This window comes from Crocodylus siamensis, chromosome 5 (assembly GCF_052110815.1).
Source record: "Crocodylus siamensis isolate JL-2025a chromosome 5, ASM5211081v1, whole genome shotgun sequence".
Classification (NCBI taxonomy): Eukaryota; Metazoa; Chordata; order Crocodylia; family Crocodylidae; genus Crocodylus; species Crocodylus siamensis.
The window spans coordinates 125,781,229-125,807,084 of record NC_143399.1 but is presented as its reverse complement, the minus strand read 5'-3'; the positions used below and the strand labels follow the sequence as shown (position 1 = coordinate 125,807,084).

The 25,856-nt window shown below is 42.4% G+C and overlaps 1 protein-coding gene across 6 annotated transcripts in view; it reads right to left on the bottom strand.

The window, feature by feature from the left end:
* The window catches only part of PDE1C (phosphodiesterase 1C), a 483,633-nt gene that overhangs the window by 47,243 nt on the left and 410,534 nt on the right, over positions 1 to 25,856 (bottom strand). For all 6 annotated transcript variants that reach the window (XM_090050244.1, XM_090050248.1, XM_090050249.1 and 3 more), the window contains 4 exons: positions 17,585 to 17,705; positions 14,840 to 15,015; positions 7,543 to 7,842; positions 2,769 to 2,846 (listed from right to left, as the gene is read on the bottom strand). In XM_090050244.1, the coding sequence (XP_089906370.1) occupies positions 2,769 to 2,846; positions 7,543 to 7,842; positions 14,840 to 15,015; positions 17,585 to 17,705 (675 nt within the window). The remainder of the gene's footprint in view (positions 1 to 2,768; positions 2,847 to 7,542; positions 7,843 to 14,839; positions 15,016 to 17,584; positions 17,706 to 25,856) is intronic.

Below are 25,856 nucleotides of genomic sequence, written 5' to 3'. Positions count from 1 at the left end.
ACCTATCTTCTTAAAGCTTGGCAAGTTTCATGCTCTCAGCAGAGGCTACCACCCTGGCAAGTTTCATTCAAATCAGACAAAAAACAACAAAGTTATAGATATTTAATTGATTCCTCATTATACCCTCTGGCTGGATCTCCGAGGCAGCTCCAAAGCTTTGAAGCTACTTTGGCTGGATTGAAGCAGGAAACTGATCCAGAGCTCTGGATTGGATCACGGCTATCCGAAGCGGCTGGATCCAGAACCAGATCGAGTAGCTAGCTATTCACACAGGCCTACTACCTAGTTTCATTCCCTCTCCCTTTCTCTCCCCTCCTCACCCCCACCTTTTCCTCTAGCAGGTGAAAGTATATTTATTAGTGTGGAAGAGGGCATGCTCACAGCCGTAAGCATATAACCATATGCAAAGCTAATATTTACTTTTCTGGATCTCTCACTTTGCTCGTAAAGAAGCTTGTTCCAGGATAAATAAATGATAGATCTGGTTAAATTATATTTAACAAATAAAAGAGAACCAAAAACAGATCTTTTCTTGTTCTGCTGGTCATTAACAATTTTTTCATGATTTTTGTCCATGCAATCATCTGTAATTCTCCAAAGGGTACATCTACACGTGCCCCTATGGCATCGTTGTTACTGCACTGCAGTAACAGCCATTACTGTGCTGTGCCAGCAGGGTACAGTTATTTTTGGCCATTATATCACTGTAGCAGCATGCTCTAGTGAGGATGTAGCTGTGGTGTCACTATGGCGACATACCTGTGGAATCACAGATCGTGCCCACCAATGCTACACCGCCGTAGCGCATTGCTATGGCGTCTCATGTAGATGTACCCAAAGAGTGTGAATGGGAAAAAAACCCAACCATTGACTCTGAGGGTGGTTCCTGAACTGTTAAATTTAACTACTTCCTGAAGGTGATTATCATGGATACTGGTTCTCCTTCCTAACTGGATGACCAAAATTTAACAGGAGATCAAAAATGGTTATTCAGGAATGAATAGCAAATAGTGGCTTCATGCCTTCAATCTCCTTCTAAGGGAATACTAAAGGTATCCATCCCTTTCAGATCTCTATCTCCTGGACCTCCAACCTATACCACCTACTCTTTAATCATCCCAAGAGTAAAAAAATGTGACCTTAGGAAGTTTGATTTTGCCCCTATCTTGTGGGTTCACAAGGAAGGCAGCTTTCTCTTGCTTCCCAGCTGACTTACTCCACCCCTTGTAGGGTCTTTTCTGCAGACGGTTGTTGCTGAAGACGCTCTCTAAGGAGGTCCCAATCCTCTCCAGTACTCATCTTACTTGCCCTTTATCCCAGCTGTTACTTGTCAGTTATTTAACAGTAGGTGAGGGACTAACTATTCTGTCTATTAAGCCCTTTTGGGCTGTTGCACTTTGGAGTATACCCCATTATATGAATCTATGAAGATTTGGGAATTCACAGATATTTTTATGACCACATAGCAGGTCATGATTACAGCATGCTCCTCTAAATAGTAGTGAACTGAGCTTGAATCAGTTGTTCGTGGATGGGGGTGTTTTCTGGCAGTAGGTACGGTATACAAGGAACATGGCTTTCTAACACAACAAGCGAGTCAAACTTTGTCCAGAACACAATTTTATAAAACTGCTTATTCATGTGTGTGTAATTAATATGTGTCCTTGAATCAAGTACTTACTTTATGGTTAGTCATATATTCTTTTTAATTATAATGTTATCACAATAATGTTATGGTTATCAGATAATTCATACATATGCATTCACTTTAAGGGACACATTCTATTTCAATGAATTAGAGGATTAATATGATTCTAAACTTTGCCTGTAGTAATTATAATAGGGTCATGGTACTTGAATATCTAAACTAAGTACTGTATGATGTCACTGAATATGTAGGCTGTATTTGCTCTGTGAATTTAACAGAGATATACGAACAAACAAAAGGTAACATTATGTTATGATTCAGTTTATAATGCCAATATTTACTAAATAACTTCTGAAACAATGAGTCCAGATTCTCAACTATGTCAGTGTATCTCTGGATACAGGTGATGACACAAAAAGTGTCTTAGAGTCACCTTTACACATTCCCAATATTTGGGACTGCTGGGAGCCACTTTGACTCCTGGCATAACTTAGAGCAGACTCAGGGTTCTTCTATTTATTCCCAGCTGCCCTGATAAACAATAGACCAGCACTTCTGAACCAGGGGTACCTGTACCCCCAGGAGGTATGTGAGCTATATTTCATACATTGTCTAACACAGGTCAAAGGCCTAAAACAATGTCTTGACAATTGAAAGGGGGTACATGAAGTCTCACTCTGAGACCAAGGGGCACGTCGACAGAAAAAGGTTTGCAACCGCTGCAATAGACCGTTTCACAATTTGGGATCAATGGAGTGAAGCAGTGCTTCAGGCATATCCCTTCTCAGCTTGTTCTTAATAAGTCTCTTACACACCAGGGATGCTCATCTCTGCATGCTTACTCCACTAATCCCAGCAAGCTAAACCAGGGATATCTTGATTTTATAATGGCACAGTGCAATGTATGATTATAAACAATGAGCCAAAAATTTGCAAATTTTGAAGTCAGTGGATTTATTATGCATTTATACTGATATGCTTCAGAATGAAATTTGGTCCAATGAAAATCAGAAAGATGAAGCCAAGCCTGTCCATATTTCTTTTCAGCGACTACTGGCTGCCTAGAATGCAGTAGACTGCATATATTGATGGGAAAATGTAATAGAAATGAAGTCCTTACCATCTGTCGTCTTTGATTCATTTCCCACATTTGACTGATCTTTCTTGTCTGATTTGTTATTATCTTCCTTTAATTCCCCTGGAAACAAGTATTAAGACATATTCACCTTCAGTATAGGATGCAACTTAACATTGCCTCTCACCCAGTCAAATCAGAAGATTCAGTAAAGAGTTTTTAATGGAAACTATGATACACAGAATTAGTAGAGATTTTGTATTAACAAACCATTGTATAATGAATCACCAAAGCTTGGGTTTTAACAGGAAATTCAAGCTTTGCAATACACATTTTGTAAATGTAATAAAAAAATATAATCTCTTTAGTCCAAAATTGAATCTATATTGTAATCCCATTCACAATGACAGAAACTATGCCCAATACACTTAAATATAGCCTAGTCTTAGTTTTATAAGCAAGAGGTCAAATTTGCATACCATCAAATGGCTATACCTTGAAATGGCCAAGGATACTTTAGTAATAAGACAGCCCATGTTTTATAGGATCCAACCCACCTAGACATATCCAAACAATCAAATTCAGTTTTGTTTGACTCTTAGTTATTAGCCACCTCCATTAATAGATAGCATCATAAGGTTGGAAGATACCTCGGTGGTCGTTTTGTCCAACTCCTTGCCTGAATGCAGAGGGGACTAGTGCCTCCTGAGTCTGCAGTGGCACAATTTGCAGGCCCAGGGGTGGGCCAAAAGCCCCATATCTACTTCTATACTTCTGTGCCACAGCTTAGTGCCTTCCCCCACTCAACATGCCACCAGCCTGCATGACAAAAACACTGCCCCATGCTGAGCAGTGCCGAGTTGGGGGCCAGTCTCAGGGGCACATCCTTCCCCCTGTGTCTCCCCTACCAGTCACCTCTGGGATGCAATATTCCTATGCCATCCCAGACAATTGCTTAAAAACCACCAGTTAAGCCGTGCTTTTACAATTTCCATAACTTGTTCCATTGCCCTACTGTTCTTACTATTAGGAAGTTACTTCTGAGATTTAATTTCAGTTTCCTTTGAGGCAGTGTAAAACCATTGCTTCATGTTCTGCCCATTTTTAACTAGTCCTCTAACAACAGTTAAGTTACATTTCAGATCACTGTGTGGCTGTGACCTGTGGGATAGTCTTGGACTCTCTCTATGTCTATATAGAGAGTCTTGGACTCTCCAGGCCAAAAGGGCTGGGCCTTTACCATATCTATAAGTGATGCAGAATGAAGACAGCGGCTGGTAAACCTGAAGTGTATTTCCCTGAAATGTGCTTTAGGGCCACCCTCACCCTCCATCCTCACTGACCAGATACCTCAATCACATACAGTAGAGACTGTAATAGGACTACCCAAACAAGAGTTTTCTACCTTTTCTTTCTCCCCTGTCACTTTTCATCCTTTCCTCAGTCTATCAGAAAATCTACAACAGGTCTTACCCTAGATATTCACATCTGGAGTCACAAAATCAGGATGTTTGGCCTTCTCTGGGGCAGTCTGTTGGTCTGAGATAGACTAGCCTCATGATGTAGTCTGTTCCTCAAGGGCTTCAGGCTTTAAACAGTGATGTTGACACCATGCTATATAACCATGGAGCTGGGGCAACAGGCATGGGCCTGCTTCATCTACTCTGCTTCCCAAGGAGCCTCTACTAATAGAGTCCTAAAGAAAAAGCTGCAATTTAAAGCTGTCATCCCAAGACAGAAGCTGCCTTCACCTTCCCAGTGCCTGAAGAAGGGTGTTTGTGCCTGAAAGCTTGCAAAGAGCTTCTAACTATTTAGTTGATCTGATAAAAGATATCACATCTACCCAAAGAACCTCGTCTGCCTATGTCCTTAGACCAACACAGACCTTCCCTTGTAGTCAACACTCTGGCTGCTAAAAAGCCCAGTCTCTGTTAAAATGCATAAAAATCCTCCTGCAGGTTTCCAGCCAAAGAGGGATTAATCACAAATCCTAACACAGTAACAGTAAATTAAAACTTTACTAATTCACATTAATGAGTAGTAAAACCAGAGTAGACAATCACATTTAGGGAATTATCCAGCATCCTATAGTGTCAATGGGAAAAAGAAAGAAAGAAGAATATTCACAGATTCCTACAGTAGTATTCATTCAGGAACAAATTCCAGGCAAAAAGGCCCTTGTCTTTATTTTAAGTTACAAGCACCTTTCTCTGTACTGAATCTTCATTGTGTTTTAGTTCAAAAGTCTGCCACTACCATTTTCTCAGTGCTGATGCACATTTCGCCATTTATACAAATGTATGTGCCACAGTGCTGGGCACTTTAAAAAGCGCCCGGCACTGTGGTCGAAGCATGTGTACAAATAGATTCTGAAATCTGGACTCATATTATACATCTAAACCAAAACTGCATTCCTTATTTCAACAGTCCTGTATCTGTGTTTGAAACATATATGATGCAAAATCCTACTGAAGTCAACAGACGGACCCCCTTTGATTTTAACAAGGTTTGGATACCACTTAAAGTGCTCAGTTGTGCCTCATAGGCACCAACCTCATTTGGTCAGACAAAGAGAGATGACTTTATAGGCTGGTTTAGAAACCAGTTAGAACCTGGAAGACCGATTCAAATCCTGGCTCTAATAAATATTTAATTATTTATACAAAGTGGAGCAGCTCCACCAAGAGACAGAGAGACACCTATCCTAGAGTACCCATTAGCACACTGGCTAAGTCTCATATAGAAAATTGAAGTTCAAGTCCCAGGTCTGAATGAATCGGATCAAAAACGTGAAATGGGGTCTTTTTATTTTCCTTGAGCTTATATAATTGGAATGAGTTCCCCCCCTCCTTTTTTTTCCAACCCCCCCCCACAAAAAACATCATTATCCTGATGCAAAGTGAAACATGTTTTGAAATCTCAACAATTGTTATAGAATGGGAAAATTATTTCCCACCCATCTGTAGTCCTAAGACAAAACCTTGCAAGTTTTATAAGTAATGGATATGGGAGAACATCTGTTCACCAGAGCGCCCCATGGGATGACGAGGTCGAACGGTCACAAACTCCTGCAAGACCGTTTCAGGCTGGACATAAGGAAGAATTTCTTTACTGTCCGAGCCCCCAAGGTCTGGAACAGCCTGCCAGCGGAGGTGGTTCAAGCGCCTACATTGAACACCTTCAAGAGTAAATTGGATGCTTATCTTGCTGGGATCCTATGACCCCAGCTGACTTCCTGCCCTTTGGGCAGGGAGCTGGACTCGATGATCTCCCGAGGTCCCTTCCAGCCCTAATGTCTATGAAATAATATGAGAAGGGAGGACAACAGAAGCTTGATAGAACAAAGTCATCTATCTCCTCAGCTCAAATATTTATAGTTTTGCGAGCCAATACTCTGACAGACCCCATACCGCTGGTTTATGGGGAACTTATGGCAGAATTGGGTCTTCTGTTTGAAAGTTAAATTTCTGCTTAGTTGACATCTGCTTAGATTTCAATGGATGGTTATGAAAATGTATGTGTGCAGGTACAGAAATTTACTTACTTGTCCATTTTCTGGTGACTGATGATAATGAGAAATGAATTATATTTTATGACAAAATGAATTTATATTTATTGACAAAAATAAGCGACTTGCCCCCAAGTGTGTGTAGGTAAAGATGATGAATACCCCCATGAATATTACTACACAGCATGATGCCTTTCCAAAAGCACCCAGGCTGTTACTGAGAAAGATTTCAAACTAATATGGGGAGACAATTTTTTTTACCTTTCCCTGAATATTACTTATTATGAATAGTGAGCTTTTGAATATTATAATAGCTGGCCTGCCATATTGCCAGCAGCACAGTAGAATGATAAGGATAATGATCTTTCTGGAAGACATTACCAAGCTGAAGCAATAATGAGAATGCTTTACAATGAGATATTAACATATAGGCAGTGCATAAAGAAACTGCATTCAAACCGAAGAGATGAGGATTATGTTTCATGAGTCTGAAAAGACCCTGCAATGACTGTAACTCATAAAGGCCTTTTCCAATAAATTAAAAAGCATGGTTGCTATTCTTGAGAATGACACTAATTTTCAGAAATCATTATAATTCCTTTCAAAGCATTTTTGACACCTACAAGAAGGAGATATGACCACAGAAGAAACTATTGAAAGCACCAGAGTGTTCTTAACCCCCATGTTGTTCTTGAATGGGGACTATGCCTGCCTTCACATTTGTACCATCCTGAGCTTTAACTCAGCAGATGCTGTATGAGGCATATAGGAAAGAAGGCCAATATGTATCATAACAAACAGCACAGCAAAGGAAAAACAAAAGTAGAGTGAGAATTAAAAGCTCAAAGCCAGAGCCTCTGCTCTCACTGAAATCCACTGAGATTATTGAAGCAGTGTAAATGGTTGTTAAACTACCCTGAAACAGTTCATGAGCTACTTTTGGCTTCCCCTTCCTCAGCTAACTAAGCACAAGCTCCATGAAGCTGAGGATTGCCCCTGGAACACTATTTCAGTTTCCCTATTGTACAAAGTATTTGGCAATGGCATTTCCGTGTGGGAGCAACACCTGGCCCTTACCTCTGGGGAAAAGGGCCCAAACTGCACAAGAATAATTCTGCAAGGGGTCCGCTAACCTTCTCTTCAGGATCTTCCAGAGTCCAGCTCCAAGGACTTCATCTGACACTTCCCACAGGAACAAGGAGCAGCCTCCACAGAAACACACCAGGTCCTGCTTTTCCATGGTTCACTCCCAAACCTAGATTAGACAACTGGCCGTAGACTTGGGTTTAACGAATCAGGGAAAGAACTTACCGTTCTGTACACGTTGTTTTTCCTCTCCTGTTGCTTGTTGTGAATCAGTTCCCTTGTCTGTCCTAGATGCATTTTTCCCTTGAGAGGCTTCGTGCTTGTTCACAACAGTCTGCCGAGTCCCATTTACAGGATTCTTGCTGGATTCCGCGCTCTTGCTTTCCCCTGGATTTGGTTCTTTGCTGTTTTCTGAGTTGGCTGCCGTGGCATCCTCAGCTGGTGTCTTTTCATCTTTGTCTTCTGTATTCTTTTCATCTGTACCCTGGTGAGCATTTTCCTCTGCTTCTCTTTTAGCTTTTTCTTCTGCATCCTCAGCAAAGGGAAAACCACAAGGAAAAAAAAAAAGGGAAATCAAGCTCATCAGTAGATTGGCCAAGAGTAACGTACACACTTTGAATTCCTTTTAATCCATTTCATCTCAACTGATCTTTACTTAGATAAACATGGAAATTAACTTGACAAGAAAAAGGCGCAAAAACAGCAAACCATATGAAGGTGTTCAGCCTCAGCCCATTAAAAGCCATTTTTATCCCAATAAAGTTGCTTTGAAAACCTTGCCCTGAATGCAATTACAAATCTGAATCACAGGCATATTTTATAACTATCATAGAACTTGGATGCTTTGGAGGGTTGGGTCCCTTACTCCCCTGCAAAGATGAGGGCTTGTGAACTAGCTAGGTGTGTAGCTGTAGCCCAGAACTGTGCAGGACGGCTGTGGTGCTCCAGCTATTTCCTGTACCTTCGATCGCAAAGTGTACTGCTTTGCTGATCAGCTGCATAGGACAATAGTGAGCTCCAGCTAAGTAGAGGAGTGACTTTTTTTTACATCAAAGCTGCAGCAAACAACAATGTGCCTTGTCTTTAATTTGGCAATCCATTGCGTACTAAGCAGACACCAGATGCGAGTAATCACTGTTCTACTGTATTTTAGAAAAAAGCAAACAAGAGGAAGAAGAGATTAATTATATACAGGTGTGTGTATGAAGAAGGAAGTTAGTGTTATCCATGACATGAGCAAGTAAAAAAGTCAATCAAACCCTAGTTAGGCCTTTGCCTGACTCTTTGAACAGTCCTACATGCTCTGATTTCAATCTGTCTTCTTGGCTGCCTTCTTTTCTGCTCCTTCATCCCCATCAGTCCCTTTCTCTGAGCCATCCTTCCTTTCTTTGTAGTCTAATACTATTGGCACTGATCCCTTATAGTGATACTGAAGGATCAGAAAGTACTTTACACAGAAAGTAGGGCAGGGTGACTCTGAAGTCAGACAGATGGTAGGCAGGGTGGCACCATAGAGACTCACTGGTTCAGACAGGCATGAGCTTTTACAGGCAGTAACCTACTTCATATTCATAATTTATAGCATCTAACAAAGTAGGTTGTTGCCTTCACAAGCTCAGGCATCCCTGAACCAGCGAGTCTCTAAGGTGCTACCCTGCCTACTGTCTATTTGACTTCAGAGTAATACAGCTAACCACCTCTCTGCCTAAAGTCCTTCATAAAAATATAATGACAGATGGACTACAGACATGGATTTCTTCATCCACCAAGGAACGCAGCCATCTCAGAGGCATTGGAAGGAAGAACTTTATCCAAGTGAAAGTGCAAGGGAAGGGTAAGTAACTTGAGCCTCTTTTTCTCTACTTCCCTAAGCCTGCCTCTGAAACCCAACCATCTCACTTCTCTGGCTCTCTCACCCTGGTTCCTGCTTCCCACTGAACCAGCCATCTCCTCTAGCAATCTTGAGAGAAAAAGTTATGAAGTGTTTCAAGCAGCTTTTCATATGCAACACACATCCTTTTGATAATTGAATCAGAATCACTTCTGTGAAAATCCACCAAAAAGAGAAGATGAAAGAAGAAAAGGGAGGAGAAAACATCATCAGAAAAGAAAGTCATTTGTATAAGAGGCATCAATCTGTATTTCCTCGCCAGCAGCTGATAAAAGTTAATTAATTTTAAAATTAATAAATTATGGATCACATGAAAATATAATTAAATTAGATATGAGCCTCCTACTCTTTATTAATGATTTCTGCAATAATCTAGTTTCCATAGATGGCTCAGCACTGCTCACTGTCACTTATACCGTAGGTCCTGAGGTGTAGGGATGGCTTTCCAGAGGGCTTTCCCCCTCTTGGATTCTCTAAGACATTTGCTACACCTTTGCAATCAAATCACAGGCACAGCTCAAAAAAGACTCAGGGAGGAAGAAGAGGAAAAGATCTCTTTAGAAAGAAATCTATTATGATACTGCTGGAAGTTTGTCTGTTATCAAAATGAGTATCACACAATGTTTTACCAGTGCTGTGTTTTTTGTACCTTCGGGCCTGTGTTTATTGTGGTTCTTAATTTGTAGCTATTTAATACTGATCTTTTAACCTGAAGGAATTCAGTAACACATCCGCTTATTTTTTCCCACCCAGTCCAAGACATTTTCCATAAAAACTATGCTCCATATAAAGAGAGACACACCGAAGTTTCTAATGACAATATCTTTGCAGAAGAGAACAGTCTTCTACAAATCACTGTCTCTTGTAACAGTAATGGCAATTTCTTATTCCCTTTGGGTTCCATTTTGCGGTGTGTGATGTTGTGCACTAATAAACAGCTGTCATATGTTCCCCTCTATGTGCCTTCATTCCCACAGTAATGATAATTTGTATTTTAGCACTGCCTAGAGGCCTTAACAGACTCTGAGATGCCTTTGCCCTGAGCATCCTATAAAAATATTGAGAGACAGGCCCTGTCCCAAAGATCTTATAAGCCAAACAGACAAGATGGACAAAGGATTGGAAAAAAGAGAACTTATATGACTTGGCCAAGGTCATAAAAATGGTCAGTGGCAGGGCTAGGAGTAGAATCCAGGGATCCTAAGTCCCAGTACAGTGCCCTAGCTGCTGGATTATATTTCCATCCTATGTTTCTAAAGGACTGTACAGGTTTTGTATAAATGTGATCATTACTGGACATATCCTGACCCCCTGGAGGTTCAGATAAATTGTTGAACCAATTACAACCATCTCCTGGTGACACTGTGCAGAAGAAAATTTAGATTTGCTGACCATTGCAAAAGTAGGGGAAAAAAATCAAACCCACCAAATGATCTTCATTCCCTGATTTTACTAATGTAGATCTACATATTTACTGCCTTCAAAAAATAAATATGAATTCTTGCTTATACTATGTCTTCCGTAGCTGAGAGAGAGATTTCTGATATGAGCTACTTAAAAATAAAACTATTTCTTTCATAGTCAATGTAAGCAACCAAACATTTATCTCGGAGACATTATGTGAATTCTGTGAAGAACAAGTATGAAGTATTGTGTCAATACTTATTACCAACAACAGCATTATTTAATCAGTGGTACACAATATGCATTTGAATAATGCCTTGACATTTATGAGAGCATTTTGGTAAAAAAAATCTTTATGCAAAGCAGTCAGTGCAGATCAGTACAAAGCACATTTCAAAGTTAAATATCCAGGAGCTGTTAGGGCATGCTGTATGCATTTGTTCTTTGGCAATTTGTAAAATATGTATCATTTATTTCCCTGGTGGTTTCCCCTGCATATAAGTTTTAGATAGCCTGAATGTGCATTGTAGATTTAAAAATGGTATATTTTGCAATGAAATCCTCACAATTACCAGTTACTTATTACAGCTAAATATATTGACCATTTACAGTTCAAAAGTCATATACTAAAAACCTTTTGGCCACATTAAGGACTAGGGGATGATCTTTTTGTTTGGCTTGTTTTAATGTAAAGGAACATTGTATTTGGTTACTAACTTGCCTTTTTCGGTCCCTCTAAAGAGAACTTAAAATTTGTGAAGAAAAAACTGATTTGCTGATGTAAGAACTAAGCCAAGTCCTCCATTATGCCTGAAATCAAGTCCAAATATGTTTAAGGGAATTCCAGTCACCTACTTAAAGAGATTATTGTTATTTTTAAATTATCTATATTTATTTATCAGTTGCAAGCAGGATTGGAGCCTCATTGTTCTAGATAATGTCTGTCCCAGAGAGTTTATCCTACTCTGCAATGACATAGATTTCAATCTTATAGAAATTTACTACTAGGGCAAGTAATTCTGATAATTATTTAATAGAACTCCTATGAATAGTAAACTCCATGCCCGGCACTACAAATGTATTGGCTTGAGTCCATACTAACATTTTATAATGATTATCTGAAATTTTATAATGATTTCATTTTATCAGAAAATTTCAGTTTTCAAATGAGCCTGGAAGAACCTACTCAGATTCTTCATGATCCAGCCCAGGCCAGGGGATATGCAATCCAGGTCAGACCTGCCAGGTAGACTGCCCCAGGGCTAGGGACTCAAAGCTTATATGCTTCTTGGCTATAGGTAGCCAGGCATTGGTGATGCATAGGGGGTGCAAGCAGGTGAATGTGCACCCCCTGAGCTTGGTGGTGTACCCCCTGCGAAAAGACACCACTACCGCTTGCCACCACCCCCGCTTGCTGTTGACACCACCAATGGCATCTGCGGGTAGTCCGTGATCACCGGTGGCTGCTGCCACCACTGCTGGTGGTGTCTGCAGGTGGTTGCCTACCACTGGTCGGCACTCACCACCCCACCTGCTGACAGTGCCACGGCCGCCTGTGGGAGCTCCCTGCTTGCTACCACCACGCTCCCCACCAACAGTGCTGTCACCACCTGTGGGAACTCGACATGCCTCCTCAGCCTCCGGGGACATGCAGTGTTCATGTAGCCAGCCATGATAGGGATTCCAGGCTTTCTTCTATGGAGCCAGGTACCTAAAAGCCTTGGGAGTCTTAGCTCTAACTAGAGTCACCAATACTGGGATTCCAGGCAGCTGCTCAGTGAACATGATAGTCTCATATGTTTCATAGAGGGGTCTGAGGAGCCTATTTAATACTGGTAATAATGAGAGTCGGTGATTTTTTCTTTGGGTCTCCTGTTCATGGGAAATTATGAAAATCTGGCTGTTTGGTTCAATGTAGACAAATGAACTTAAAAGAATCCCACAAATTTTCCAGTATTCTGAAAACTCTATTTTCAACCAGCTCTGCATAGTAATATATATATAAATAATATAATATTTAGGGGTGTACTGACAGAGAATTTTGGGGGCGATACAAATAACCAGTATTTAAGGAGGCATATCGGGCAATACCAATACAATTTCCAAAATGCAGTGTGGCAGCTTGATGAGCAGTGTCCGGCTGGTAATTCTGTTGTGGTGGAAGAGGTGGGGGGCATGAAGGAGTGTGGGAGGGGCAGATCAAGGCCTCTGCTGTTAGGGAGGTAGTCGGGCCGGGGCTGGGGCTGGGGCTGGGGCTAGGGCTTGGGCTGGGGCAGGTGCTGCCCAACCAGTGTGGGGCAGGGTGTGGGATGGAGCTGCAGCTTGTCCATGGAGTGTGGATGGGGTGGCTCCCACTGCTGCGTGTACCCTGGGAGGGCATGCCTCCAGATCCGCATGTGGGGTGGGGCAGGCAGGCTGCTGCTGCAGGCTGCAGCTGGGGTTGCTCTGGGCTCTTCCTGGTGGGGGCTGGGCTGGACTGCATTTGGGGCACGTGGCAGCAGTGCTGGGAGGGAGGCTATGAGGGAGGCTGCAGCCATTCCAAAATTTACTGTAGCCCCCCCAACCCACCTCCCAGTGCCACTGCCAACCCTGCCCTGAGTACAGCAAAGCCCAGCTCACTTTAGGAAAAGCCTGGCACAGCCCATTCCAGAAAGAGCTCAGCACACCTCCAGCCCCAGCCCGCAGCAGCTGCCCTGCATACAGATCCAGAGGCACATGGCCCCCATGCCCTCCCAGGGTGTACGCAGTGGTGGGAGCCACTCTGCCCCTCTGCACCTCTGAACGAGCTGCGGCTCTGTCCCGTGCCCCACCCTTACCTGGGCAGTGCCTGCCCCAGCCCCAGCCCCAGCCCCACTCCCTCCTTCACTGTGGGAGCCTTGATCCGCTTCCTCCATGCCCCCTCCCTCCCCCCCCCTCCCCTTCTACCACAACAGACTTACCAGGTGGACACAGAGCTCCATGCTGCCAGGATATGCTTCTCACTGCCTACGTGCTGCACTGCAGCTGCGTGCATGCATGGGGCATTTATTGGCCACATTATCAGCTACATCATGCAAAAAAGCCAATTGCCAATACAGTCAATTTTCTTTATGTCAGTGCTGATCTGATATATGGGACCGATGTATCAGTGCACCTCTAACAACATACACACACACACACACCCTGTATTGGTTATAAAATATACTAGATCAGTTAAATAAGGTGCTGAATAATGCGGCAACTTTTCAGAGGAGAGTTTGTAAATTGTGCTTTAAAGAATAAAAAGTCAGAGTTATATTTCTTTTCATAGAGTGCATCTACACAAGATGCTTTACTGCAGAGTTGACTAATTAGCTCCACAGTAAAGTGTCACTGTCCACCTGTTTGCCCCCATTAGGCCAAAGTAAACTAATTAACTGCAGGAAAGTATTGCCTGACACAAGTACTATCCCATAGTGCAGCTATTTACTCTGCCACAATGCATATGTATATGTTAAGGGTGCTACAGTGCAGGGCCTGCGTGCTGGCTAGCCCTGCACTGAAACACACTCATGCCCCAGCCAGCCACTCTGCAGCACATTGAGTTGGGCTCGAGCAGCTCTGGGCTAGGAGGCTGATCCCCTGGGCCCTCTGCCAGCTGGGGCTGTGCCACTCCAGGTCAATGTGCTGTAGTCCCAGGTGCATATGTAAATGCTGCATCCAGCAGCAATAAACTCTGGTGTGAACTGCACCAAAATTTATTGTGTTGTGTTAATTCATGTGTAGACATGCCCAAATTTAACTTGATCCAAAGCGTATTGAAATCAATGACTCTGTTTTCTGCTTCCTGCCCTATATGCCACAGTAATGCCTGTCTCCCCCCTCATTACCATGTGTCAGAGACTGCCCCTGCCACTTGTTGATGAAGATGAACAAAAGAGCACTGAAAGCAAATCCATCAAAGGCCTGATTCAGAGTGGTAGATGGGGCCAGAAAAGGGGGATCACAGTGGCATGTGGGAGTGTGTGGAGCTAATTTGTGGCATGCCTGCCACAAAGGTTGGCCGCCACTGGTATATGGTAATGGTGAGTTAAACAAAATTCCTGTCTCCGAATGTGGGGAGGACTGTTGGCCTGTAAAAACAAATAGTTTGAGAAGACAGAGCTCACTTCAGGGATTATGGGCAGAAGAACAGCCAGAGAGGAGGGGAGGAGAGGAGAGGGAGAAGAGGGGAGAAGAACTTGTTTGGTATGAAGGTCATCTTGTTACCTTTGGTTGCTTGTGCTTTCCATTTCTCCCGGTTCTGTTGCACCACCTCAGTCCAGGTGGCTTTAAAACATTTGAAATCCACAGTGAGTATGGAACAGTTGATTGAGGCACTTCCTTCTGATCCAGTGCTTTTGACACTTGATCTTTTAACTTCTGAGGGGCTAATGCTATTCAAACTGGGAAACAAGATTACAGAATGTAACAGGAATCAGCATTTTATACACCTTATCATATCTAAGAACTGATGAAAAATTGGATTTTTTTTCTGGAGTATTATATCACAAACTCCCTGCATAACTAAATACATCTTGATTTAAACTCAGTTTTCCACTGAAGCGGTTGACATGCCATTTTCTCAGTTAGGTGAAAATTCTGCTCAAAACTTTTACATGCCTTGCTACCAGCTGAAAAATGACGGAATCTCCTAAATCTTTACTTAGATGCCTCTGACCAGCCTCTTATTCTCTGACTTGCCTCTCTATAGGCCACCAGAACCTACAAAACTAGATGCTTGTTAAAAATGGAGGTAAGAGAGGTAGGAGGGTAACTGGGAGTGGGAGAGATGATTAAAACTCGACTAAAACTTGCAAGATAGTTGAGCAAAAAAAATCAGATCCAATTTAAACCATCTAAACTTCATGGACAATTTGTATCTGTGGTTTTGGTGGGTTTGGCCATTACAAAAAAGGGGGCCATGAAATCTAGCTTCAGATTCTTAATTGCTGCAGATTTTAGGGGTGTTCACATTTGCAGTTTTCATATTTTGAGGGATGCATAATACCAAAAATTGCATTCTTTTGCATACTATATATAGTGATAAAAGTTATAATTTAGAGATGCTTCCTAAATTTAGAAGAGTTAGGAACTGAGAATAGTCTCCTAGGTAGTAACAAGTTAGAGAAATAAAGGGTCTTCAGAGGCTCGTCTACTGCTCCACAATAAAAGTTGTTATTTAGTTTTTTTCATTCATGTGTGCTTGTATTTATTGAATCCTGTGATCGCTACATTATATGAGGATGTAACAAGAATGAATGAAAGACAGGGAAAATGTAGGGTGATTATTAATGGCAAGACCTATTAGACTAGGGGGGACCAGAAGGGTTTAGGGGAGACACTGTTTCCCCTAGCGCCCCCTGGCATGACAAGGAACAATGGACACAAGTTATTAGAGAGTAGATTTAGATTAGACATCTGCAAGAACTACGTCACAGTTAGGGCGGCTAGGAGCTGGAACCAACTTCCTAGGGAAGTGGTGCTGGCTCCTACCCTGGGGATCTTTAAGAAGAGGCTTGATGACTACCTGGCTGGACTCACCTGAGTCCAGTCTTTTCTCCCGCCCAGGCGGGGGGTCGGACTTGAAGATCTACAAGGTCCCTTCCGACCCTACTTCTATGATTCTATGATTCTTGAATAGATTCCCGAGAGAAGGGGTTGAAATTAGGGCTGTGCAAAGCTTCAGTTGCTGATTTGATTCAGCGGAGATTTGGCCTGATTCAGTGGCCAAATCTCCGTATTGAATCAGGAGACCCTTTAATCTCTCTGAATTGAATTGGAACCCTCTGAATCAATTCAGAGAGATTCAGAATGATTTGATGATTCAGACACAGACACAGCTTTAAATGTTTTTTCTACATACCTCAAAGTACCAGGCAGCTCGTGAATGCTGAGATGCCGGGGTGGATGGAGCATCCCACAGGAGTGCAAGGGGGAGGGAGGGGTCCCCAGCACACTTGGCAGCAGACCCAGAAGTGGACCAGAAGCACTTCTGAGTCCACTGGGGAGCATGCAGGGGACCCCCCTACACATACTCCTTGGCTCAGTGACTGGTGCCTCCTGGGTCTGGGGGGCACCCAGGGTCCCCCCTGCAGCTGATCGCTGAGCTGAGAGGGTGTGGAGGGGGTTTGCCAATGAGTACACGGAGGGGCCCCCCACACTCCTGTGGGATGCTCCATCTGCCCCAGCATCACAGTGTTCACAAGCCACGCCTGATACCTTGGTGTATATAGAAAAAACATTTAAAGTGGTGTCTATGGCTGAATCGCTGATTCTCTGAATCAGCATTGAATCTTCAGATTCAGATTTGGCTGAATCAAATCAGGACAGTGATCTGAATCAATTAATCGAATCACTGTTCCCAATTCAGGCTGAATCCAAATCCAAATCAAATACAGCCTGTTTTGCACACCTGTAGCTGAAATCCTATTACTGGAAACATGTCATCTATAGCTAGACTAGATAACTGCATGTAGTATATACCCTCTCTGGAATGACAGACAAGCGTCATGACCTAATATGTCTTTTCTCTGTCTCATTTCTATTACTCTGATTAGCAATGGTGAGCCTCATATGGGCTATCAGATATGTTATAGTTCTAAACCTTTTGAATAACCAACACTAAACTAGTGCCTGATGCATCTCAGAACCTGCCAAGGAGAAACTCTAGTCTTCTTGACAGATCTTCTGACAGGATGTAAGGTTAAATGAAATTAAGATTTTAAATTCCAAGTAATTCTGGCAGTGCCCTAAATATTTACTTAAGTCTGGCAGTAATTAGTCAGATCTGACTGTACTTTATTTCTTTCATTTCTATGACCAGTCCCATTTATGTCTATTCTGGGAGATTTTAAGGGAAAGCAGAACCTAGAGAATGTCTCTGCTAACCCCCCTATGAGTTCAAAATGAAAACCAACCACAAAAGTGAGGTACTGCTGATTTACCAAAGGAAAGGCAGAAGTGGGTACTCACCTGGAACGCCTAAATCCTGACATGCCAGAGCGGGTGGCTTCATCAATGAGTGGTGTTACAATCTTCTCGGTCATGTCAGTTAGCACAGTGAAAGTAGGTTCCACAATGAAATCAATAAAACCTGAATGAAAATACCACAAAGCCAAGCAGAAGAGGTAAGCATTTATATGTCATTACTGCTTATGACTTATCTAATCTTACAACAGGTAGGAAAAAAACGAATTAAATGTTGAAAGAGGAACTGAAAAAATTACAGAGGAAAAATGACATGACATTAATCCCTGCCTCATGAGCCTGTCATCTGAAGAGTTTGCAATAAAAAGTGGCTGCTTATATGCTGGAAAGCAAGTGTTGCAAATCAGAATATAAACAGATGTTTTATGAGTTTTGTGGGTATCTAAGCCAAATTCCTAGTACAGTTGGATAAGAGCCAGCTCTAAAGATGAGATAGCAGGAAACAGAAACATGGAATAACAGTAATAATAATGATAGGCTGAGCTGGGTGTCTGTTTAAAGTGGTGTGAAGTTACATACACAAATCCCTTATCAAATATCAACAGGTTTTGGTGAACAGTTCCACTTGAATACTTGCCCAGCTTGTTCTTGTTGTTGTTTGATAGTCAAACAGTTTGGAGGCTACTTATTTATTTTTAACAACTTCATTTTATTTTTTTTTAATCCGAAGTAGATGGAAAAACGCACAGCCGAACCATTCATTCTCACAGTATGTGCACAGATAAGTTGTGACATGGGAAGAGAGAAAAAGAAGTCTTTCCCCAACTCAGCGTGATGCAAGCCACAGAGATAGATCTTCCCACAGGACCCCCAACAAAATTCAGGATTTTAAGTACTCTGCAGCCATGCACTTGTGTCAGGTCCAGCTGTAGACCACTTCTAAGAGGCAGACCATACAATAAATTTAACTTCTGTCTGCTGCAAACTGCTATCTGGGTGTCCCAACTTCCCAGTTCTGTATCTTAATTTGTTTGGATTTGTTTTAAATTTACTCCAACTATTAATTTCCTAGGTTTACAGTGCTTCTTCTAGGTATAATATGCAGTATTGCTATGAAATTTTATTCTAAAGTATTGCTATCAGCCTAAGCTCCAATTTCTCACAGTTCTTCTCTGAAAACTTCCCTGTGCTTTACATTTAAATTTGCATACCTGCACACTAAAGACAGTGAACAGAATGTGACCATGTGATATTTTTTGGGACCTGAAGGTAAACGACAACCTTAAATCATGTTTATTAGGGGTGTGCAAAGCTTCAGTCTTGAATTTGATTCAGAGAAGATTTGGCCCGATTCAGTGGCTGAATCATTGAATCTGAATTGAATCAGGAGACCCATTAAAAGCTCCGAATAGACTCAAAGCATCCAAATCGATTCGGAAAAGATTCAGCAATTCTACAATTCAGAAGGTGGTCTTGCGGGAAAACAGAAACTGAGAAGAAGGAGGGGGAGAAGACTGAAGGAAAGACTACTCTGATATTGACATCTGTAGCTAGCCACTGACTGTGATCTTTCCCTGAGTTCCCTTCCAATTTCTAGGGGATGGATGCAGAAACAGTATATAAGGCTCTGTGTGAAGCCTTTCTCTGCTTTTTGTGAGCTGTCTGTCTGGAAGCAACAGTGTGTCAAAGGTACTGGCTGCAGTGGCTGGCTTCCTAGTCAGTCTCTTGCTAGTCTCTCTTCTTGGAAAGGATTGGATACACCTTACTACTTAACCTTGCCTAGACTCTCTCTACTTATCCCTATCCAATCCATTCCTTTCACCTTTTTCGTCTCCTCAAATCCTCTTATTTGTTCTTGTTATCCACCCCCCCCACACACACACATTTTTAAAAAAGAAAGCTGTGTTTTCCCTGGAAGTGTGTCATCCATCACTGTGCAGGAAAGCACATATATTACACACAAACACATATAAAATAGATAGAAGATATATTACAGATAGAAGATATATTACACCCACACATATTTTCCAGCACAGCAAACATTATGAAGCATGCTGGAAAGGCAGGTGCCAGGTCTTTTGGCAGGGGAGGAAGAGGGGCTAGAGAAAGTAGGGGGAGAGCTGCAAGTCCCCACGCCCCCATCCAAACATAGATACACCCTCTTTCCTGGCTGTGATGAGTCTTCTACTGCCAGTGGAAGCAAGGAGGTGAGAGCAGTACCTGTCACTGCACCTGCACCACCTCCACTAAGACCAGAAATAGCCACAAGCACCAGCATGACAGTCTCCTCCAGCCTAATTTCTGCATCCAGCATAAGCCTTCAAGTGCCAGAGGAAGAGCTGGATCTGGAAGCAGGGGAGCTGAGTGCTATAGCCAGAGAAATTCTGGAGAAGGAGGAGGAATATATGCTTGTGCTCCACACCCCTCAAAGTTATATCCAGTAGATTTATGAAGTGAAGTTTGTAGGCATGTCTACAAAAGGTATTTTGTAAATTCCCTTTGAGGATCAGAACCAAGAGATTGGAGAGAGTGGTTTTCTTGTGAGAAATGTGCCACCACTGGAAATTGGGTGTTCTTGTCTTTAATAGATGTCCAGTGTGCATTCATTCTGGTGCACAGTTGTTGTTTGGTCTCTCATACATATTTTCCATCAGGTTATTTGATACAATAGATGAGATGCATAACATTTCTGGATGTGCAGCTGTAAGATCCAGGAATGGTGCTGGTTCTCTTGTGGAGTGTAATTGTGGGGATACTGGAGATATGTTGGCAGGTTTTGCACTTCTTGTCATGTCATGGTCTGGATCCAGTTGGTGTATTTTGGGGCTGTAGAAAGTTTTCTTCTGGTGATGAGGTTAATGCGGTTCGGTGCTTGTTTGAATTTACAAAACACTTTTCACAGGTGAGCCTATGAATTTCATTTCAACAACCTCCTTGATACAAAAACTCATGGATTCAATATGGACATTGGATTTATGACACACTATAATCTGCCTAACATCTGACTCCCCAGGTACCTCTCTACTTTGATCTGCTTCGTCCCCTCCCCCCCAATCTGTTTCTAACCCCCTCACACCTCAATTTCACATTTTCACTGACTCGCTTTCTTGCCTGAATACCAGCCTCTGGCTTCTTTACTATTCATTCCATTTCAGAAAAGCACACACACACCCCAACTGCAGATGCTTCCTCAGCCTGATGAAGGGTTTTTAAACCCCAAAGCTTGCCAAAATATATTTCTCTAGTTATTCAGATAGTCTAATAAAATATATCATGTCTGCTTAAAAAACCTTGCCTGCCTGTTCCTTAGACCAACATGGCTACAACCAAAAGTCCAGTTAACACACACAAGTGACATGAGTTTTGCTTTTAACAGTTTGAGGTATACTTTCACAAAAGCCCCTGCACCTATCTCCTTGAAACCTGGCAGACTTCGTGCCCTCAGAAGGGGCTACCATCCCAGCTGCTTTCATCCAATTCTGCCCAAAAAAATGACAAAGTTATAGGTATTTTAGTGATTCCCCATTATAGGCTATGGCCACGTCACCAAATCACACCAGATCAGCGCTGAATCTTTCGAGTCCAATTCAGCCGAATTGATTCAGGAGAGTGATTCAAATCACCAAATCAAATCACTGTTCCCTGAACTGGCCGAATATGAATCAAATACTAGCTGCTTCACACAGGCCTAATGTTTATCTTAACTTTTGTGGTCTGGCTATGGTACACTTTTATGGCGTAGTTTTATGATATACTCTGCTAGTTTGATTTCATTATGGAGTCATAAAGCATCTTAGAATATTAGTCAGTTAATCTGTGTTTACAGCTACTTCTTTAATTCACCAAAGAAGTTCAGAGCAGCTGAAATTTACCCTCTTGTTCTCCAAACTCCCTCGACCCATTTTTTAATTAATTGGAACTCTTGAACGAATTAATAGGTTTGCTTGTAAAATCTCTGAGTACCCATTTAATATTTAAAGAGTAAATTCAGAGAGTTTTTGGAGGACGTGCCATATTATTCTTACATGATAAGGACTGGCATTTTTAACACTGAGACAGATCTATCTATTAAAAATGACCACCAGTAAAAGTTAGCTAGATAATGAAGGCAAGTACAAAGCACAGTTAGTAAATACTGTGCTGCATGTCAACCTTATTCTTGAAATCATTGGAAGCTGCATTGTTTAAAGACGTAGCTAATTTGGTCACAAGAGTCTTAGGAAAGGTGAAAGTATTAATATATGCATGTCTGCATCACAGTATAAAAATGGAACTGATTTATTTTACAAACTTTTGATCCTATAACACTCTTCTATCATCCCTCATTGTATAAATTACACTTCCTTCATGCACCCATTGAATGCCAATGGGTTACATATTGCACTACTTTACCAATTACCAATCATCTATATTGGTTATACCACCACCAGACTGGGCCAATACCAATAGCTGTGAAATAGCCCTGAAATACACAGTACTATCTATGCACAGTACACCATTTTAATAGCTGGGCCTGGTTGGTGTCTTACTTCTTTTTGCTCTTACTAGCACTTACTTGCAAGAAGTAAGAGGCATGAAAAGCCAGGAATTGGCTCTCCAAGAGACTGTAGTAGGTATTACATTCTTTTCATCAAGTATGTTCTTGTTTCTGATTTTCCCTGGAGCCTGCATATTTTATTCAGCCATTAGCTCATGTTTGAATGAGGAATATAATAGCAAATTATGGTTCTCTACTTAAATAAACAGCAAAAAGAGAAGGGGCTTTGTTTTATAATGAGGTGGCTTAAATTATATTTCAAAACTCTTATTCTAAAAGCAATACCACAGAGGTCCATCTTTTATTCCTTGTTATGTGCAGAATGAATTGTAATTCACTTTAATGACCTGAAGAAATCACAATAAGCTATTGAAATGTCCTAATAACCAATCTTCATAAGCAAAGAAGAACCGTGATGCTACTTATTAATTTATCTTCGTTCTTGTTTAATATAATGTATATGTGGACAAGATAGGTTTTCACTCCCCCTCAGTGATGACTGTTTTACAGATTTACAGATTCACAGAAGTTTAAGGCTGGAAGAGACCTTGTGAGATCATCGGGTCCAGCCCCCATGCTCTGGGCAGGAAAAACTGCTGACATCAAATAAACCACAGCAAGGAGTGCATCCAGTCTCCTTTTGAAGAGCTCCAGGGTAGGTACCTGCACCACCCCCACTGGGAGTCTATTCCAGAGTCTGGTCACATGAACTGTGAAGAAGATTGTCCTTATATCCAGTCTGAAATCTTCTTCTAGGAGTTTATGACTGTTGCTCCTGGTTTTCCGCTGGGGCACTTTGGTGAATAGTTGTTTGCCTAGCCCCTGACGATCTCGCCTGATATATTTGTAAACTGCCACCAAATCCCCTCAAAGTCTTCTCTTTTCTAGGCTGAACAATCCCATATCTATCAGTCTTTCCTCATCTGGTTTGCTCTTCAGGCTTCTAATCATATGAGTGGCTCTTCTCTGGACTCTCCACATCCCTCTTGAATTGTGACATCCAGAACTGGACGCAGTACTCCAGCTGTGGCCTCACCAATGCCAAGTAGAGTGGGAGAATAACTTCCTTGATTTTGCTTGAGATGCATTGCTTGATGCATGCCAGTGTATTGTTTGCTCTGCTAACTGTAGCATCACATTGGTGGCTCATATTCATTTTATAGTCAATTATGACCCCCAGGTCCCTTTCAAACATGGTGCTAGTTAGTGTAGCACCACTAAGCCTGTAGGTTTGTTGCGGACTTTTTCTCCTCAGATGGAGCACTTTACAATTCTCAGTGTTGAATAGCATTTGGTTCTGGTCCTCCCATGTAACTAATCTGTCCAGGTCTGCCTAGATCATCAGCCTACACCCAGGCACAGCCGCACTTCCCCACAGCTTAGTTTCATCAGCGAACTTTGCTAGCACGCTTTTCAGCCCCACATCCAGACCATTGATGAAGCTGTTGAAAAGCACCAGTCCAAGTACAGAACCCTGGGGGACCCCACTGGCTACTGTTCGCCAGGTCAACACAGGTCCATCTATTAATATTCTCTGCGTTCGACCCTACAGCCAGTTTCCGACCCATTTGACCATTGAATTGTTGAGCCCATAGTCCCCTAATTTTACCTTGAGAGCCTCATGGGACACCAAATCAAAGGCCTTCCTAAAGTCCAAGTAAATGACTTCGACCTCATCATTTTAATCCTCATCCTTACACTCTGAGATGAGGGATTGTGGGCCAGGCCCCTAGGCTAGGTACAGAGATTCAAAAAGCCTGAGCCAGAATCCATCTATGTTACACAGTTTTCTGTAAGCGTAGTTTAGATTGGTAGCAAACAGAATACACATTCATCCTTTGGTGAGGGGGTATGCAGGCTGCAAGCACTCATGTGCATTCCTGCATGCCGCCCAGCATGCCCCATGGGCTCCCCAAGCTGCTGGAGACTGCCAAGTCCCTGGACTACCCCTGACTGGCTGCTGGGCACAGGCAACCATAAAGGGAAAGCAACCCCCTACTGCATCATCTATGAGCCACTGACATCTGTCAGCCACAGACAAGCAGCAGGAATGGGAAGGAAGGCATCAGTTTTTCTGTGTATGAGCCCCAGCACCTGGGCATCCATATCTCTAAGCCATGCCCCTGCACCCCATCATGAAGGACCCCACAATGTACACACAGTCCTGACACAAAGCCCAGGAAACCCCCATGCTCAGGCACAGCCCATGGAGCCTGACCAGGCGGCTGGGCTCAGGCAAGTACCTGTCCTCCCACTGCCTGCCTGTGGCTGATAGATGATGCAGCAGCGGGAGGAGGCATGCTCACCTGTGCCTGGCAACCTGGTAGGGCTCTATAGGCCTGCACCTGAGCACAGGGGCTCTCCTGGGCTCTGTGTCAGGTGCACATGTACATCGTGCGAAGCTTCATGACGGAGCACAGGAACATGGCTCAAGGACACAAGTGCCCAGGTACTGGGGTTCATGCATGGGAAAATAGATGCCACCCTTCCCCATTCCTGCTGCCTGCCTGTGGCTGACAGCTGGCCAGACGTAGGAGGCAGGACTGTGGAAAGCATCTGTTCTGACTTGGCTCTATGACAGCTTGGGGGTAGAGCACACTGGGCGCTCAGATGGAACAACTGAGAGCAGGGCAAGTGCTAGTGCCACTCCTTATGAGAGGGGTCCATACAGGAGCCTGGCATGCTGGTGGACAGTGGACTAACTAGAATCAATAAGGGAGCTGGTATTTATACCAGATCCACCGGTCTAATCTAATTCAATTAAGTCTGAGTGCACCTTGATCCAGGTCTAACTTAGACCAGGTTATGCCATTTTTAGACCAGCCTGTATGTACTGAATTTCTGTTCTGTTATGGGTGTACACCATTTTCTAATCACTTAGACCAGGAAAAGTGTGATTAATATCTGTACATGGCCCAAGAGAGTATTTTCACTTCATGTCAAAAAGAGCACCCAGGAAATTGCTAGTCAGAGAACAATTTCTCCAAAGCCTGCTGCACAGAAGCAGAATCATTTGATCATTGGCTTTTATCCAATATGTTCTGAAGCCATAATTTCTTTTCCTGTGAGCCAAAGGACAAAAATAAGAGGATGTCACTACATTAATCAACTGCAAGAGACAGTGATGACAACAAAGGCCAATCTCCAATCAAACAAGCCTCCTACAGCCTCAGACAGAAGGAGAAGCTTTAAAACCTTTTTGTATTTCAGCTGAGACGCCACAATCTTGGTTAGATGTTCTTTGCAATTTGCTGGGCTCCCTCACTGTGCTCAGAGGACTGGCTTTCAGATGTGAATCCCCTCTGACTGGTTTACTTCCAAGCATTTTCTTTACAGAACGAAGTGACAGACAAGAGACTTTGTCTTTCTTTTGAGGAAATCTTTGCTGTTAAATTGCCTCATTACCATAGAAAAATTACATCCTGTGAAGTCTTCACTCTGCCTTTCTCAAAACATTTCACCAACAAAAATGCTCATCTGCTGTGTTTGTTGCATCCACAGTGACCTTTCATATAGGAACAAAACACCTTTAGGAGTGATTTGGTTGAGTCTTACCTGATACTGCAAACAAACTGAGCCACTGGGACAACATTTCAGAGCTATGTCCCTAGAACAGAAATTTATTTCACAAATGATGAATTCCTTTTATTTGTTGAAAGCGATGGCTGCCTGCTGTAGATAATAGCACAATTTGGAATTCATGAGGTACTTACTTCTACAAAGAAGTGCAGTAATTACCATTCAGCGGAACTATTTGTCAAAGCTATAAATCAGATGAGC